The sequence below is a fragment of the Podarcis muralis genome, chromosome 2, assembly GCF_964188315.1.
Source record: "Podarcis muralis chromosome 2, rPodMur119.hap1.1, whole genome shotgun sequence".
Taxonomy (NCBI): domain Eukaryota; kingdom Metazoa; phylum Chordata; class Lepidosauria; order Squamata; family Lacertidae; genus Podarcis; species Podarcis muralis.
The window spans coordinates 56,147,473-56,166,403 of record NC_135656.1 but is presented as its reverse complement, the minus strand read 5'-3'; the positions used below and the strand labels follow the sequence as shown (position 1 = coordinate 56,166,403).

Here is an 18,931-nt window from a genome sequence, read left to right as displayed (position 1 = left end):
TGGGGTCATGAAGAGTTGGACACGACTAAACGACTAAACAACAGCAACACAACACTCTGCACGTACAAGATTTATCCAGTGTGAGTAACAATTTCCCTCCTACTGTGATGGCTCTCTTTCCCCAATTCTGCTTTAGTAGGTGTGGAAACAAAGCATTGCATCCAGTGGGAAGAGAATGACTACACAGGGAAGAAGAGTGTTGGTGGAAAGTCTGTTTGCTCTTTTACTGAAAGGAGATGTTTCTCATGCTGGAAACACTCTACAACGAAAGCCAAAAGGTTGCACAGCATGAATATGACCTTATCTTGGAAACTGACAAATTCTGTGGCCTGTTGATGTTGGTGGTGATAGTGGCAGTGTTTTTAAAGAATCCCCCAGCCATGGCAGCTTTAAAATATAATTTTGTTTTGCACTATTAAAGGTCCTTCCTAGCTGTTTGCTCTTATAAGCCTGGCATATATGAGGAGCCTAGTGTGTGAGGAAAGGTTTGGTGAAGTTGCACCTTTTAGAGATTCAGCATGGCCTTTAACCTAGTGTGTCATACAAATGTCAACACCTCAATGAGCCCAAATAAGCCCCCTAGTCTTCCAGCCAAGGATGGAAGGATCTGCCAATTTCGGTTCTTATTTTTCCACATTCAAATTCAGTTCTCCACATTTTGAAGCAATTAGCAATTGAAAATCCATCAGGATTTTACTGCAAATTTCTCACGATAAACACATTTTTATATGCAGTTTTGACCAATGTACATATTTTTTTTCAAGCAATTTCCCCTGATATAATCTATGTTTTGCATTCATTTTTATGCACTTCCCCCTAAGACATACAAACATTGTTGGGTTGGAGAACTGTATTGCAAAATTCAGATAAATGCACATTTCAAAGGAGCCCTGTGTTTCAGTTCACGTATTATTTTAGAATGTGTGAACTTGATAGATTCAGCTTTCAATGCCTACTGAATCAAATATCTCCCCCAACCTTGCTTCCCACCATATCTTCTTACATTCTTCAACTTCTACTGCTTCCCTTTGTATCAACTTCACACAATGATCTCTGCATCCACTTCATTGCTTTTCATGTGTCTGTGCTGCCCTCAGCCTCTTTGTCTCTTACCTTCTGTCCCCCTACGAGGTTTTCCCCTCATAGCTCCCTCTCATCACTGCTGCCTAATGCAAGGTTCCTTTCATATCCCCTCCTCTAACAGATTCCAAAATCAGATCCCTTTCGATGCCTCCCCATTTGCAGCCATGTACTCTCTGGCAGCTTCAACTGTGTGAGTGTGTGTAACTCTCTTCTAAATTCAAAACCCTTCCCCTGTTGCCTGAACAAAGTGGAATGCTTGCTAAGTAACACCCTGTTGCCATGACAGCATCGCCTTGTATTCAGAGACACCCGCAGCGATGCTTTTGAGATGAACTGTTTAGGATACATCCTGTAATCACACTTGAAGATATCTGTTACAACTGTGACAATAAGATGTTTGCTTGCAAACAGCAGCAAAGCATTCTGAAATGTGAATTGGCAAGGTACCTCAGGTAACATGGGTTTTGATAGTTCAAGCATGCAGTTTGATAGTGGGGAAAATGCATCCCAAATCCAGTGGCAATTGGGCTGTGCATCCATCTCTTTCCCCCTCATTTTGTGGCTTTCAAATCTGTTTCAAATGCACAACTGCAATATTTATTTCATGCCGAATATGCAGCAGAATAATGAGGAGGTCACTAAATCCAGTGCTGGCAGAATCCGAAGCTAGGAACTAAGGGCCGAAATCTGAATCAACTGTTCAGGATTGCCAAGCACAGTCTGTGGATGAGTATTTCCTTCACCATGAACTAAATGGTTTAAAGCCACATTTAGAAGAAGAAGCATGAGAAGTCTCTGAGTATAAAAGAATTCAAAAGAAGGATGATACATGTTGGCTACAAAGTTACAAACACACACACACACACACACACACACACACAGAGAGAGAGAGAGAGAGAGAGAGAGAGAGAGAGAGAGAGCAGCTTCTTCCCAAATACATGAAGCAATCCTTTTCCAGTTGCTACTTCCAAGTGTTTTAAAAGGAAAACACATAGGCATCCTATTTTGTACCTTGAGATCAGAACCCAAGTTCACAATGTATAATAAGGAGTAGGTTACCAACCATCCCATTCACACCTGAAATGAGAAGAGTATATCAAAATATTAATACTGTATTCCACCACCCTCCTGTTTCTTAAAACGGCTCTGCCCTTTCTCACTTGCTGATTGTTTTGCCTCTCAGAATGGCTTCTGAGACACCTTCCTCCTCACCTCCATCAAATCACTCCTCAGTTCCTCCTCTGTTTCATGAAGCATTTAGAACAACACCCTTGCCCCAATTATCTCCTATAAGTATGTGAGGCTAAAATAAGCCCATTATTCTTATTCTGTTTACCTCCGCCTCTATCTGTCCCCACTTCCAGAGTTTTTACTTCTTGTTGTGGCTTTCTCTTTTGCAGATTGTTGGGTAAGGGACCTGTCAGACCTGTTCTTCGTAAATTGCCATGTGTACAATCGATAGCACTATATCAGTATGTTCAGTGATCAACAATTACTTAGCCATGAACATCATCACACTGCCTAAATTACAGTTTAAGCAATTGCTTTCTGTTTCCTATTCAATTTGGTGCCAGGAGACACACAGGTGCTACTGTTAGTAGGTACCTTAAAGAGATTAGCTTCAAAAATAGAACTGATGGGCAGGCACACAAACAATCATCTCTTCATGACTGATATTATTGCAGTATTATTATGTGTGTACTGCTAAGCACTTCCTCTCCCAAGCTGCAGCAAGTTTAACTCTTCCTTTCTTTTGCAACAAAAGTGACTATTACGCTGCTCAATATTACATTTCTATTTTGCTGTGCCAGTTATTTATTGTAGACTCTGCTTAATTAATTCAGCAAAGCTTACATTTTACACTTTAGTATCCAACATCCCCCTGAGGTGGTAACTTCTTGATAACTATCTCTTGCTGGCACGTCCCTGGTAGAAAAGGGTGGCTACTAAGTCACTACCTCCAGGGGCAGAGGCAATGCGCCTCTGAATAACAGTTGCTAGGATACAAGAGGAGAGGGCTATTATGTTGCTGCCCTGGCTTCCCATAGGCATCCTCTTGGCCTCTGTGGGAAACAGGATGCTGAACTAGATTAGCCTTTGGTCCAATTCAGCAGGGCTCTCCTTACGTGCTTAACCTCAAGAACAGTTAGTTTACCACACACTCCTTAAAATTGTTGGGGAGGGAGGAAATATTCCAGTGTGGTGCCAGTTGGGAGGGGAGAAAAGCAAACATCGTAGGTATATCTGCCACTGAATTAAATAAGAATTCAGATTCTTTTTTTGCCATTTGATACTTTGAATAGTTCAGCACCTATGATTATCTCCCATCTTTTTCATTCTGATGAGTCAGTAATGAAACACTTGGGCAAATGAAGCCAAGGTCGATCAATTGCATGGGCTAATAGATTCATACATGGAGCCATATAAAGACATATTTTGACCAGAATTTAATAAATAAAGGGAGCTGTGCACACAATTAAGTAAGAGGAGAAAACTCCGTAGTGGAATGCTGTCAATAAACCGAGGAGATTAGGTATAGAATAAAAACAAGTGTTTATATTAAAAGCAAACAAACCTGGAATTCTTTCTTCCCACCTTTGGAATATATTTTTAAAATCAATACTTCTAAACTACTTGTGCTGCTATTCTCTCCAAGTCAAATCTGATTTCTTCATTTCTGTGGCTCACAGATATTCTGACTAGGACAACACATTAAAAGGTTAATCTTGATTTTTTCTGTCTAAGAGCAGCTTGACAATGACCCTGTCCTGAGTCGGCCTGGAGTCTGCAGCCCCATTTTGGGACATGGCCCAATACTTACAGCACAAAAATAACTCCCTCTGAGTCAAGCTAGCAGAGAGCAGCAGCATCCAACAGGTGAGACAGGAGAAATTAGGTTTTGTAAAGAAAGAAATGGGGAGAATGAATACTCAAACCTGCTAATGCCCCCACCCCCAAGGTATGTTCTACCCAAACCCTGGATGCCTATCTCCTGAGTTTTAATGGGATATTGAATAACCAGGGTGAAAACCAACCCTGCCAAGTAGTACAGCCATCATCCCTGTTAGTGCCCCCAGGCTGTTTCTGGACATCCTTGGGATTCACAGAGACAAGCGCCAAACCGTCTACTCACTCTCTATCTCTTGAGCCCCAAACAAACAAATTATTCAGGAGCACCAAGCAGCCAGGTACCAGATTTAGAGTCAGGCTTACTTCAAGAAACCACACCAGGATAAATGCAATACTTTATTAAGGAGGTTAGACGCATAAGCATAAGAACCTATTCCCAGTAAAAAGATAAAGGACTAACAGTACTCAAGTACAGAACAGAAAATAACAAAGCTAGCGTGCCTCACCCTAACGCTAACCATTAAGAGTCAGAGACCCCCACCAAACTAGCAAGCTGCATCCAGGCACACATAGGTGTTGTAGTCCACAATCTTCATCAAAATGGGGGCCACCAGACACTTGGATAAAGGAACACAGGTATTGTTTGGCCTCTCAGGGCCCAGAGGCTACTTCACAGCACAAGAGACTGTGCATGCCTGCTGACCATGCAGCTACTCACTTTCTACACAGTCGTAGTGACCGTGATACCGTCTTGCACCAGACATCCATAGCTGGCAAGGTGAAACTAATTAATGGAACTTCTTTCCCCAATGAATACTGTACGCAGGACACTGAGTAAAATGCCCTTTTAAAATAGGCAAGAAAGTGGGGTGGGTGGGTTTCATTACAGGTTTGCTTTAGTGAATGGGGTAAAGGTAAGGTAAAGGTACCCCTGCCCATACGGGCCAGTCTTGCCAGACTCTAGGGTTGTGCGCTCATCTCACTCTATAGGCTGGGAGTCAGTGCTGTCCGCAGACACTTCCGGGTCACGTGGCCAGCGTGACAAGCTGCATCTGGTGAGCCAGCGCAGCACACGGAATGCCGTTTACCTTCCCGCTGGTAAGCGGTCCCTATTTATCTACTTGCACCGGAAGGTGCTTTCGAACTGCTAGGTTGGCAGGCGCTGGGACCGAGCGACGGGAGCGCACCCCGCCGCGGGGATTCGAACCGCCAACCTTTCGATCGGCAAGTCCTAGGTGCTGAGGCTTTAACCCACAGCACCACCCGCGTCCCCAGTGAATGGGGTAGGTGCAGCCAATTCTGACAGACAGAACTGGAAAGTTTCAGCCTCTTTTCCACCCTCAAAAATTAGATGATATGCTGCCATTATATAATCCAGGGGTCAGCAACCTTTTTCAGCTGTGGGTCGGTCCATTGTCCCTCAGACCATGTGGGGGGTCAGTCTTTTTTTTTTGGGGGGTGAACGAATTTCTATGCCCCACAAATAACTCAGAGATGCATTTTAAATAAAAGCACGCATTCTACTCATGTAAAAACACCAGGCAGGCCCCACAAATAACCCAGAAAATGACACATTCTACTCATGTAAAAACACGCTGATTCCCGGACCATCCGTGGGCTGGATTGAAAAGGCGATTGGGCTGCATACGGCCCACGGGCCTTAGGTGCCTACCCTGGATATAATCTTCTACTCTTAGTAGAGGTAAGGCAACTTTGCAAGACTCGCAGGTCCCATTTTCCACATACAAACACAAACGGCACACTCAGCCAGAATCTGGTGTCTTTTCTATATGCTACTGCATACAACGGGGTTGGGAAATATTTTCAGACTGCTGGGCCAAGATCCTGTCTCCCTAAGGCCCAAATTGGGCAGGTGGATGAGGCAGCCTACCTGTCAATCACCTAGTCATAATCGTAATGACACCAGGTGACAACAATGCCTTGAACAGAGTTCCCCCATCCCTTCCTTACTTTAATGCAGATGCAAGTGACAGGTGGCTGTCTGGCCTCTGAACATAAGAACAAGATGGAGCAGGCCAATGGCCCTCCTAGTCCAGCATCATCTTCTTGCCACCAGATGCCTGTGGGAAGCCTTCAAGCTGGACAGCAGCACAGCAGCAAGCTCCAGCTAAGAAGAGCTCATCACTTTTCAAAGCAGTCTGTTCCACTGTCAAATACTGTTATGATGTTTCTCTTAACACATAGGCAAATTTGCTTCCCTGCTGTTTCCACCCATTGGTTCTAATCCAGTCCTCCAGAACAACAGAGAAAAAGTCTGCTCTGTCTGCTGCATGACAGACCTTCAGATATTTGAAGACCAATGTTAATGTCTCCACTCTACTCCAGGCTGAATGCACCCAGACCTTTCAACTGTTCTTCACAGAACTTGATTTTTAGCCCATTAGCACCCTTGTTTCTCTCCCCTGGACATGGTCCACATGGTCTATGGCCATTCTTAAAATGTGGCACCCCTGAACACAGTTCTGAAGATATGGATTAACCAAGGCAGAATAGTGCAAAGTCATTACAGTGGTACCTCGGGTTACATACGCTTCAGGTTACATATGCTTCAGGTTACAGACTCCACTAACCCAGAAATAGTGCTTCAGGTTAAGAACTTTGCTTCAGGATAAGAACAGAAATCGTGCTCTGGCGGCGCAGCGGCAGCAGGAGGCCCCATTAGCTAAAGTGGTGCTTCAGGTTAAGAACGGTTTCAGGTTAAGAACGGACCTCTGGAACGAATTAAGTACTTAACCCGAGGTACCACTGTACTTCTCATGATGTGAATACTGTGTTCCTGCCAAAGTGGCCTAAGATTGCAGTATCATCATCATCATCATCATTTTTTATTTGTATGCTGCCTTTCCACAGTTAAAAACAATGCTCAAGGCGGCTTACAACATGACAAGATTTACATAATTACAAATGTCATAAACAATAAATAAACCACATCAAAAAAATACACAACCAAATGGAAAACAATTTCCACATAAATCAAAATCTAAAACTAATACAGCATTAATATCACAGTTTAAGATGGCATAGGTAAAAAATAACAGCAATTTAAACAAAAAACAAAACACCAGCTCCAGCACACCTGTGTAATTTTGAATCTTGATTTTTGTCTTCTATAGTGTTAGCCATCCCTCCCAGCTTTGTGTCATCTGCAAATCAGATAAACCTCCCCTCTATATTCTCATCCAAGTAAAAATATATTGAATTAGACAACTGCTCATGTGTTTTTTTTACATTTATCTTCTAGAAATGGGAACCACACTTTCCCACACAACACCACAAATTCAGAGTGTGCAGCAGTACATCTGAGGACTTCCCGCACTCGGACTGAATACCAAGTGAGATCAGGCCATTACAATTCTTCACAGTGCCATCTATTGGCTTGTTATAATCCAGGGCAGCTGTCTACCAACTCCACCTGGTACGCAGGCTGAGACCCTACCTGCCCGCGGACTGTCTCGCCAGAGTGGTGCATGCTCTAGTTATCTCCCGCTTGGACTACTGCAATGCACTCTACGTGGGGCTACCTTTGAAGGTGACTCGGAAACTACAACTAATCCAGAATGCGGCAGCTAGACTGGTGACTGGGGGCGGCCGCTGAGACCACATAACACTGGTCTTGAAAGACCTACACTGGCTCCCAGTACGTTTCTGAGCACAATTCAAAGTGCTGGTGTTGACCTTTAAAGCCCTAAACGGCCTCGGCCCAGTATACCTGAAGGAGCGTCTCCACCCCCATCGTTCTGCCCGGACGCTGAGGTCCAGCACCGAGGGCCTTCTGGCAGTTCCCTCATTGTGAGAAGTGAGGTTACAGGAAACCAGGCAGAAGGCCTTCTCGGTAGTGGCGCCCGCCCTGTGGAACGCCCTCCCATCAGATGTCAAAGCAATAAACAACTACCTGACATTCAGAAGACATCTTAAGGCAACCCTGTTCAAAAGATGGCTCTCTTAATTTGTGGAATTTGTATTCCTGTAAACATTAATGCATAATTAAATTCCCTGAATCAGGGTGGGGAACCTCAGCCCTGGAGGCTGAATGCAACCCTCCAGCTCTGTCCAGTTGTCAGGACTCTCCTAGTCTAAAACACTTCTCATTGGCCCAGCTTCATCTCTTCCTTGAGTGCTTTTGCCTGGCTGAAATGTAATAATGGAGAGGTGGGTGTGGATGAGAGAGAGAGAGAGAATGTGTGAACATAAAAGCCTGCTAGATCATCGAGGTCCATCTAGTCTAGTCCCCAATACTCACAGTGGCCAGCTTCCAACTCGTGTGTGACTGGAATACAGCCTACTGTAAGAGCCACACCCATTGCTGCACTCACTTTTGCCTCTGACTCCAGCCACCCCTGGCATCCAGCCTTCAGAAGGCTTCCCACAAGGCAATGTGGTCCTCTAGCTAAAGAAGGTTCATCACCTGTGGCCTATATGCTGATGATGCTATGTAGCATATTGCCATGTGGGTCTTCCTATGGCTCCTCTGTAATCCTATGTTTCCTACTGCAATCCAAAATACCTTTATGATTATATTGAAGAGTGCAAGCCTAAACATATTTATCCAAAGCAATTTCCAATTGAAATCCATGCACTTCAAGCAAATGTTGTGCTGGGCTGCGCAAGAGAACACTGCAACCAGGACACAAGGTCCAGATATTGAAAACTTCACATGGAATGTCACCATTAACTTGCATCCCAATTCTAAACATACTCCAAGTGTTCCACTGACTTGGTGGACATTCCATCCAAGTAAAAGTTACTTCCAATCTCAAGCACACTCTTGAATCTCATTTATTTCAATGGGAGCACCTTTAAATCTCATTTATTTTAATGGGAGAAGTAAGCATGTGCTCAGGCCTCTACCACTAAAATAAATGGGACCTAAAATTAGGTTATAGTTCACATTCAATAAGACTGCTCATAGATTTGTGATATGCAACAACCTACTAACACCGCCAGATGGTTCCTACACCTATTAAAAGCAGGCAGGATATATGAAGTTAAATAAAATCTACTTTGGAGGAATGGGGGGGGGGGGGTTTCCACTACATCGTTGGCTCCCAAAGCAGCCTATAATTCAAAGTCAAGTGAAGGAGGCAATGATTGGGAAGCAGTTTATCTAACAGTGCAGTCTGCCATCCTGTCTCATAATATGCTCTTGGGAACCCTGGGAACAGCAGCTTGACATATAAATGCACCCATCTTCTCACTGCATTGAGCAGAAGCCAAAAGAGATGGGAAACAACTGCAAAAAGAATCAGCAAGTCTCAAGAACTTTCCTTTACACGCTGCTAAATTACGATGAAATAAAAACCATCAGTAGGAAGGTATCCTTTCAAAAAATGTCTTCCTCTGACTGGCAGTATCCACTGCCACTCTAAAGGGGTAATGAAACTGAAGTTGGATTTTTGCACCACATGAACTTCCAACTTTGCATCTCAGTCTCAATTTCCCTTTGCAGCCATCTGAAGAAAAAAATGCACTGACTCCAACTTTTACCATTGCAAACTGGTGCTTTTCAGGGCAATGTGGAACTGGCAAATTTAACTAGCATCTTATTTAGAAAGAATTGCCCCCTAAGGTCAAATAATTTTTTAAAAAAATTATTGCCACATATTTCCAACTCAAGCTTCAGTGCTTTTTTGTGGTGCACAATAAGTCAAAGTCCACATAGCTGCAGAAGCATGAAAAAGCTGCCCCAGTCTGCAGTGTCGTTTGTTCAGTCATGTTTCAGTTGATTAGAGCTTAGGAAACAAAGTGTTTATTGCCTCCAAAATATCTAAGACTAAGGGTCAGGGCCAAAAGCCCTCTGTTTGCTGAAATGTTCATCTGCAACATAAGCTTTTCAAATACTTAGAAGCTGCAGTCTGATGCCACTTTGCTGAGTAAAGAGTAGATATCCAATTAGCAAAATCTTGGGTTACTGGTAACACCAATGCCACTATCTTAACATAATCTCTTCATCGTTGGAAAGATGACAAATACATAGGAGCACAAACATTGATACACAAACACACGTAGACAGTTATGCTAATTTGATTTTTTTTAAATCCGAAAAGCTATTATAGTAAAAGTATTCTGCTGCTGCTAGGATTGCTCATTCAGTTATTTGCTCTACTCTATTGTTATAATTTGGGTTTGCTCTCAGCGTCTCCTTTATATACGTACAGCTCTCCTGGCATGTTGCCGGGAAACAGAGATGTCGTTAACATAACATTCAGAGTTATTTTTCATTCGATCAACCCCAAAATTTCCAAAACAGGGTCATATGCACCAGGCAATCTATTTGCATCCTGTTAAATTAGTAAAACGTATATACACACCACTTACTTTTCATACTTGCAAATCTTAGGATCTTCATGTATAGACTACATCCTCTTCCTTCCAGAGAAACACTGAGCAGCCAGTGTGTAACATATCATAGCACTTCAATAGGCTTTCAGGGTTTTCTGCACTAAATATCACCCAATAGAAAGATTCCCATCCTCCCAAGTGTTTGTTTCAAAGTGCGTCCTTGGCACACAGTGCTAAATACTAACACAGAGCGCTTTTTGAGGTAAGATTTTTGTACCAGCAACTCCAAGAAGGGATTAACAATGTTTCAGAGATCAAAAGTTTTATCCTCCAAGGGGAAAACTAAAAGGACTTTGCCCTCTTCCCCGTTTTTTATGTTATTCCCCTCCTCCTTTAGCAACTGAGATTAGATTTTTTAAAAAATTCTTGCAGTGCAGAGGGTTTGGCATTCATGTGCAGCATGTTCCTTTTTGCAACCCGCACATCTCCGCAACACCCTGAACGAAATAAAATGCAGCTACTTACTTGGTCCAAACAGGGCTTTCAAGGTTCCCACACACCAACATATCCTTTGACTCAGAGCTACCTCATTCCCTAACAAAGCACCAATAGCAACAGCATGGGAGATGCCGTTCTGAGGAGCCAGCCAACATCACTCCACTCTTACTAAGATTCAAAAGAACAATGGAAGCTCCACCCTCTCCAAGTCCCTGAAAGGCTGGGCATGAGTGCCTCTTTCCTACGCCCAGTTCTCCCTTGGGACAGATGTCCTGAAATCACTGCTCCCGTCTGGAAAATCCACCATACTGTGAATCCCTGCACGCCAACCAAGGGCAAATCCTGCAACACAGAACTAAAAAGGCTGCCCTTGGCTCCATAGGATTGGAACATGAATTATCTGCCTACTTAAGGAAGGTGGGGTGCGGCCCTAAAATTGCTTGCTTGGAGACAGATTCCACTAAAATGAATTTGTTTAGAACTAGGATGCCAATAGGAAAACACCTCTTCAACTAATAAGAGGGGAAATGATAAAGTTGTGGAAACAACAACAACAACAATAATAATAATTGCTTGCATGCCAAGCTCCCCTATCCCTGCCTTAGGCTGCATAGCAATGTAAGCAAAAAGCCCTGTCAGCATATCATAGGAACCAACAAAGATGCCTTATACAGTCAGGCCATTGGCCATCTCACAGGTTGTTTACAATGACTGGCCACAGCTCTCCAAGATTTCAGACCAGGTTTTCTTCCATGAGAAGGCACTGTGTTAGGGCAAGTCTGACACAACAAGCTGAATGAACTTAAGAAGCTGCCACCAAATCAAACAGTTGCCCCATATGACTGTCTCCTCTGGCTGTGATCCGGCAAAGCCTTAAGGCAGCACAGAGGAGACTCGCGGACCTTCAGGAACTGTTGGACTACAACTCCCATCATCCCTGATCATTGGCCTTGGTGGCTGGGACTAATGGGAGTTGGAGTCGAAAAGCCATAGGTTCCACACTAGAGGTCTTTCCTAGTCCTGCTCCCAATCCTTTTAACCGAATATGCTAGGAATTGAAACTGGGAGCTTCAGCATGCAAAGTATAAGCCCTTCCTAGATGCAAGTGTCAAGTGTCAGGCACTTGACAAATGCAAATGCAAACATACACAATTTAGAAACTCCAAAGTGCCACAGGCCTAGAGATTGGATCAGAAAGAGGTTTCAGCAGTATAATGCAAGCCTGATTTTCTTTTGTATCTGCTGTACTTGCTGCCGGTTGAACAAATCTTCAACTGAATGTTTGGAACTCAGGAAGTAAAACTCTTGTAAAACATCCAAAAGTTTCATCCACCAATCATTGTCTGGAATCTCCCTTTATTGCATTGTAAGCAAGCATTCTTTTTCTCTTTTCTTTTCTTTTCTTTTCTTTAGATACACTTAGTTAAAGAAGGAGGGGAGATGTGGTGTAAATTAATGTTCAGTGTAACCACAGAAACAGCAGCATCACTCATATTGTATAACTATATTAAAACTATATTAAAAAGTAACTATGGAAACTAGTTATTAACAGGTCAAAATGACTAAACAAGAGCTGTTGTAATATGAAAAGGAGATTAAAACAGAAAACAACTTTGTTACATATGAGATCTTTGGGAATTTTAAACTATTCTGTCCTCATCACTGACTGCAATCCAGATAATTCCTGCATTGCAGGGGGCTGGACTAGATGGCCCTTCGGCTCCCTTATAACTCTACAATTCTATGATAAGCCTCTTGAGGAGAAAGGAAACTTGGTTATCTTTACCCCTCACATGCCTGGTGCAAACATAGTATTATGTGCCAGAAGCTCTCAATAATCATGAGATGTAATATCGGGTGCCATGCTCTCTCCTCCTCTCCTCTCATCTCCAATGAGAATCCTTAACTTCCCAAGAAGCCTGATTCACATGTAAAACTATGGTTTAGCACAAACTAGCAAACGATGGTTTGGCACAAACAAGCAAACATGTGAGCTCCCAGAAAAGAGGTGGTGGCTGCTTTGCTCCTCCTCTGCTGCTGAACTTGGCCCTCTCTCCAGACAAACCAAGAACTGTAACCAAGGCTTGCCCCCTGGTTTACAATAAAATAGCACAGTGAAGTTTCAAAACACTAAAACAACCAACAACAACATTAAGTCTCATTAAAATAACAGGGAGTTATTAAAGCCCTCATCATCAATCCACAGTGCTATAAAATCAATTAACCTAAATCAGATTAGAATAAAAACGTTCTTAAAGGCAAAGGTAAAGGGACCCCTGACCATTAGGTCCAGTCGTGACCGACTCTGGGGTTGCGGCGCTCATCTCGCTTTATTGGCCGAGGTAGCCGGCGTACAGCTTCCAGGTCATGTGGCCAGCATGACTAAGCCACTTCTGGAGAACCAGAGCAGCGCACGGAAACGCCGTTTACCTTCCCACCGAAGCGGTACCTATTATCTACTTGCACTTTGAGGTGCTTTCGAACTGCTAGGTTGGCAGGAGCAGGGACCGAGCAACGGGAGCTCACCCCGTCGCGGGGATTCGAACCGCCGACCTTCTGATCGGCAAGTCCTAGGCTCTGTGGTTTAACCCACAGTGCCACCCGCATCCTAGGGCTCTTCTTAGGGCTCTTCTAAAAACTCTCAGGAGCGGGCTTCATGCAAACCCCTGGAGAGGGTATTCCATAAAAGGGGAGCCACCCAGTCCCTGGAATTGCTCTCATTAGTCGTTGAGACCTTAAGGCTAGTGAAGGTTGTCCTTCAGATGAGCATATTTCTATCATTCAGATCCCTGGGGGAAACTCTGCTGTGTGTCTCTCCACTATGAGTTAAGAACATAAGAGGAGCCTGCTGGACCAGGTCAATGGCCCTTTGAGACCAATACTCTGTTCTCACAGTGGCCAGCCAGATGCCTGTGGGAAACCAGGTGTACAGTAAGCAGGGAGACACAAAAGAGCTCCCATCCCCTTCCACACGGAAACCAGGATGATGACTGTACACACGCTACACAAATGAAAAACTTGAGGATCCATTCTGCATCCTTCACATAAGTCAAATTTTTGTGGTAGAAGAAAAAGTGGGCTTTTTTGAGGACATTATTCTGGAATACTAACTGAATAATGCCTTAGTTGTGTGGCAGCATGCCAAAAAATCTGAAAAAACAGCAACTGCCTTACTCTAAGTGGTAAGTGTGGAAAGGTCCAACAACTCTGTATCCATAATCCAACAGAACAAATGGAGGATTCAGTAATAATGCATGCATAATGATCCAGTACGACTAATTGTATCTTTTTAATTGCAGCCAGTGTGACAGCAAGTAGAATTAGCAAACAAGTAACCTATTTGTCACAGTACATTTCAGGTGCCTTTCCTACTGACTGTGTTGCTATCGAGATATAGTATAGTATAGGCTTTGAAACATGCTTTGCTACAAAAATAGTGATCTTCCTTCATTCTAAGCCAATACTGACTACTCTGACTGGCAGCAGATATCCAGAGTCTCAAGCAGAATTTCCCCCCATTACCTACTACCTGATCCTTTTAACTGAAGATGCCAGAGATTGAGCCTGTGAGCTCCTGCATGCAAACAACTGGGCATAGTTTGTCCCTTTTGGATCGTAACACAACTTAAGAAGAGTCTCGTACAACCTTGCATTTAACAATTCACCTGGCCACAGAAGGCAACAAGGGATCCCACACAGGTGTTGAGTTGCACGCCCCTAGCAGCAAAGAACAGTTCTGTAGTAGCCCTCACTACTTGAGCAACGTTAAAACAGGCTGTAAAAGTGGGCAATTTTAGGGTGACAGAAACATGCTCTCATTAGCAAGTTTTACTGACACTGATCAGCTCAACTGTTCCATTATTACATCACAATCAGTTGACTTAGGTTATAGTTCTTTCACAGTGTAATCCATTCTATGTATGCACAAGGAAGTCCTGCTGAATTCAGTGGGACTTGCTCCCAGGTAAGCATCTATAACCAGTATGTATGGTACACCTTTGGATCGTCAGATTTTGTTGAACTACAACCCCCACCAGCCCTAGCTAGAAAGAGGACAGGGAAACCATTGGCTGAGAGATCCCACCATCCAAAGCATTCCACAGTTCCACTGTAGATAGGGTACCACAAGCTGTAGATACATTTCAGGTCTCAAAAGCTGGCATTAAGAGGTAGAGCTTGTTGAATTATTTGTACCCCTGTTTTTCTGGTTTTGTTTACATTGAATAAGGCCAATGCTACCTTAATAGGCCCAGGAGCAATTATTCTTCTATTCATACCCTATTCAATCCAAAGGTTTAAATTTATTGCTAAGGATATAGGTGGGGAAGAGAACTGGAAGATGTGCTTGAGGAGGCAAATGTATTTTGGGTCAATTGCTGAAAACTTGCTAAATCTGAGATATGCACACGACACTGTTCCATCACTGGAAAGTGCCTCATACTTCCAAGTTTATTAATTGGCACTGTATGCTCCAAGTGTCCCTATTTCCCAGCAACAGTCCCAGATTTACAGAAGACGTCCCAATTTCTGATTTGATCCCAGAATGCCCAGCTTTTCCTTAGGACATCCCTATTTTAATTGGAGAAATGTTGCAGGGCACGGTAGGAGATCCCTATTGTCATCAGAGGGTATAGAGTTATGCGACCCCTGAGCCAAGGAGATAAGTAACTATACAACCTTTAGAAGACATCTGATAGAGACACCTGCATAAGGAAGGTTTTTTTTTAATGTTTAATGTTTTGTTGTGTTTTTATATATGTTGGAAGCTGCCTAGAGTGGCTGGGGCAACCCAGTCAGATGGGTGGGTTATAAATAATAAACTTATTATTATTGAATAGGATGTCCCTATTTTTATCAGAGAAATGTTAGAGGGTATGCAATGAGAATTATTAATAATCAATTGTCCTGGGGAAAACCACATGCAGGATGCTTCTAATACTACTTCTGGCTGCAATCCTATGTAGATTTGCTTGGTTGTAAGCCCTGTTGGACTTTCTGCCCTCATGAAATTCAATGGTTGTTGTTTTTTATTACGATGTTTTGCTAGATGGGGTGTGTGTGAATTGGCAGGCTTCTTTAGGAGGAATCAAACATTCAAGGGCTAACTAGCTTCCTGTTGTGTTATTCAGATCCCCCACTGAGAAAAAAAGACTGTTGTGAGTGTATGCACTCCCGACTGTCAAGTGTTGTTTAATGCAGCAGGATATTAAAATTACAACTAGCCAAAGTCACGGCTGAAGAGCAAATGCTTTGGGTTTGATGAAGTATTCATTGTTTCTGCAGGTGAACACATTGTCTTTTGTGCTCATCTATTCACACACAACTAGCCACCTGGGGAATTACTACCTAAAGAAATTCAACCTTTCTATAGCAACAGGTGGTGAGGTATTGTTGCTTTTAAGTCTACTGAGTTCATATGATAAGGCTTGTTTGGTGCTAATTTCCAACACAAGAGTTCCTGGAGTTAAGCTGCCTGACTTATGCCTGTATCCATAAACACAGAGAAGGACTGCTGGTGGGCATTAGGTGACAAAAGAAAAGGACTCTGCATATTCTCAAAGGCACTTTCTACTGCACATTTCAGGGCTAAACCCTAGCAGTGTAAATAGGTTCTGGAGAAGAGGCTGCTGAACCCTAGCTCAAACAAAGCCTGGAATTATTCATATGGTAAGAGAAAATATATATAGCAGCTTCTCTGTTATTGTTCTCCGTAGGAAATACTTTTAAATGATATTGTAGTGCTTCTGTGGCTCTGTTCGAGTTCCAGCTTCTTATTTACTGTCTCTAACCTAAAAAAATGGTTAAATTCATGTCCTTACCTTTGTGCAGTGGCTTAGGAACCCTGCTGCTTCTGAGACTGCATTGTCAGCCATGTGCTGAAATATTATTCTCTTTGCAAAATAACTAAAGTCCCTTCTTCAAACATCCTTGGAATATTCTCAACACAGGAGCACAAATGGGAACAGGAGCCAGCAGATAAGTCCTCCTCCCCACACCAAATGCATGTCGAAGATAAATGGGTGCAACTGGCTTACACTTCTGAAATGAACAAGTTTTCTGCCTCTCTTCTTTTTTTTATGGGTCTTTCGCAGCTGGCCTAATCAGTTTGGAGCTGAGAACCTATGTTCCAAGAATATGGCCAGGTATTTGCTAAGAATGCTTACTCATTGCTAGCATGATTAGGGAATATTTTAACACCAGCATTTGGTAGGTAGCCCTTGCTATCCCATTTGGTTTACTTTACATAAATTTAAAGAGCAAGTGTTTCAAGGACAGTTTAGTAGTTTGTATTTAGGAAATGCTGTTGTCACATATGTACAGTTGCTCTTTTTTTTTAATTGGTTCCTGCTTGCATGACTTTAACAACTGCTTCATCTGAACACATAGTAAGTCATAATCTACATGCTTGGAGAAGTTGTACCTGGCGAATGTCTTCTGATTACAGTACATTACTTTTTAAGAATCAGAAGCCTTAAGGTGGGGATTCTTTTATGCACACATTCTACTGGTAAAGGAATATACAAACTTCCACATTACACAAAAGTCTCCATCAACTTCAGCATAAAAGCAGCAACAGTTATGCCCTATAGATTTTAAACATACTAAAAAGGTTTACAGTGCCATTACTATCTATCTGAACAAACAAGAAAGGAGAATGACTGTGCTTTTTTTAAACATACTTTTCTGCCTACCTGACAAGTCCCAGTTAATTTAAAAGACTGCAACATTCTTTAATAACAGAATTGGCCCACATTCCTAGTGTTTCAGTTAATGAAGAAATGGCATCTTATGTCTTAGTTTTACACTAGTCAGTTTATAAACACCTCTCACATGAAAAAAGGCAGCTCTCTTCCCCACCCCCATCCCACTCCCCAAAACCCCCCAAAGGGTAGTGTTTCCAATTGGAACAGCCACCTCAACTATCTACATGCATCTCCAATACTTCTGGGACTCCAGGACCACTGCTACTTTATCTAGAGTGCATTTTACTCCAAATAAACTAATAACTTCACCTCCAGACAGTTAAAATAGAATTAGCTTCAAATAACCCTCAAAGATGTTAAATTACCTCCATTGCATTTTGAAAGAAGCCACACACTACAAGTCTGCAAACCTAACGCTAGAGAGAGGGTAATGGCTGCTCCATATGTATTAAAAAACAAAGAGCAGGAGGGGGGGGAGTGCTGAACTAAGACAGCAGTTTCCTGTTATCTCTATTTTGCAAAGGAGAACGCATCTGAAACATTTTCACAGAATGGAAAGAAATATTACCACCTCTTAATGTCCACACATCATAAAGCAGGGCTAAAGTGGCTGCTTGCAAAGTTGCCAATTGCTGCTGGGTTTGCTACCTTATACAGTGATACCTCGAGTTAAGTACTTAATTTGTTACGGAGGTCTGTTCTAAACCTGAAACTGTTCTTAACCTGAAGCACCATTTTAGCTAATGGGGCCGCTGCGCCGCCGGAGCACGATTTCTGTTCTCATCCTGAAGCAAAGTTCTTAACCCGAGGTACTATTTCTGGGTTAGCGGAGTCTGTAACATGAAGCGTATGTAACCTGAGGTACCACTGTATATATAAACGATCCAGCCAGAAATTTAGGGTTTTCTTCTGAGTAACAAGACTGTTGTTAAAGACAGGGATGCAGTACAAAGAAAGCAACCCATAGATTCACACTGACTGTGATACAAACATACAATAACATTTTCAGATAGTACAGATGGGCGGACTTCCAGTCCATGGGCCTAGTTATGCCCACCAGCTCTCCCTACCTGACCTGTTCTCTATGCCAGGTGTGGGGCAGGTAAAGATGCACCTGGGCTAAAAAGGGACTTTAAGCTACCAAAGATCAGCTGATTGTCAGAGCTTACAGAGTGCTGTGATTTTCCTTATGTGGTTCGATTTCATAGAATCATAGGATCATAGAGTTGGAATAGACCACAAGGGCCATCGAGTCCAACCCCCTGCCAAGCAGGAAACACCATCAGAGCACTCCTGACATATGGTTGTCAAGCCTCTGCTTAAAGACCTCCAAAGAAGGAGACTCCACCACACTCCTTGGCAGCAGATTCCACTGTCGAACAGCTCTTACTGTCAGGAAGTTCTTCCTAATGTTTAGGTGGAATCTTCTTTCTTGTAGTTTGGATCCATTGCTCCGTGTCCACTTCTCTGGAGCAGCAGAAAACAACCTTTCTCCC

General features: G+C 42.9%; 1 protein-coding gene across 7 annotated transcripts in view; it reads right to left on the bottom strand.

Moving 5' to 3' along the window:
* ACSL6 (acyl-CoA synthetase long chain family member 6) overlaps positions 1-18,931 on the bottom strand; it is a 78,471-nt gene that overhangs the window by 42,188 nt on the left and 17,352 nt on the right. The window contains exon 1 of one of the 7 annotated variants that reach the window (XM_028718003.2): positions 16,551-16,667. The exons of 4 other annotated variants lie outside the window; for them this stretch is intronic. Coding sequence is in view for 1 of the 3 variants with exons in the window: in XM_028718000.2 (XP_028573833.2) it covers positions 10,270-10,300 (31 nt within the window). In the remaining 2 variants the exon portion in view is untranslated. Of the gene's footprint in view, positions 1-10,269; positions 10,715-10,758; positions 10,904-16,550; positions 16,668-18,931 lie in introns of those variants that run through there. 2 more of the 7 variants (XM_028718002.2, XM_028718000.2) reach the window with 2 other exon arrangements.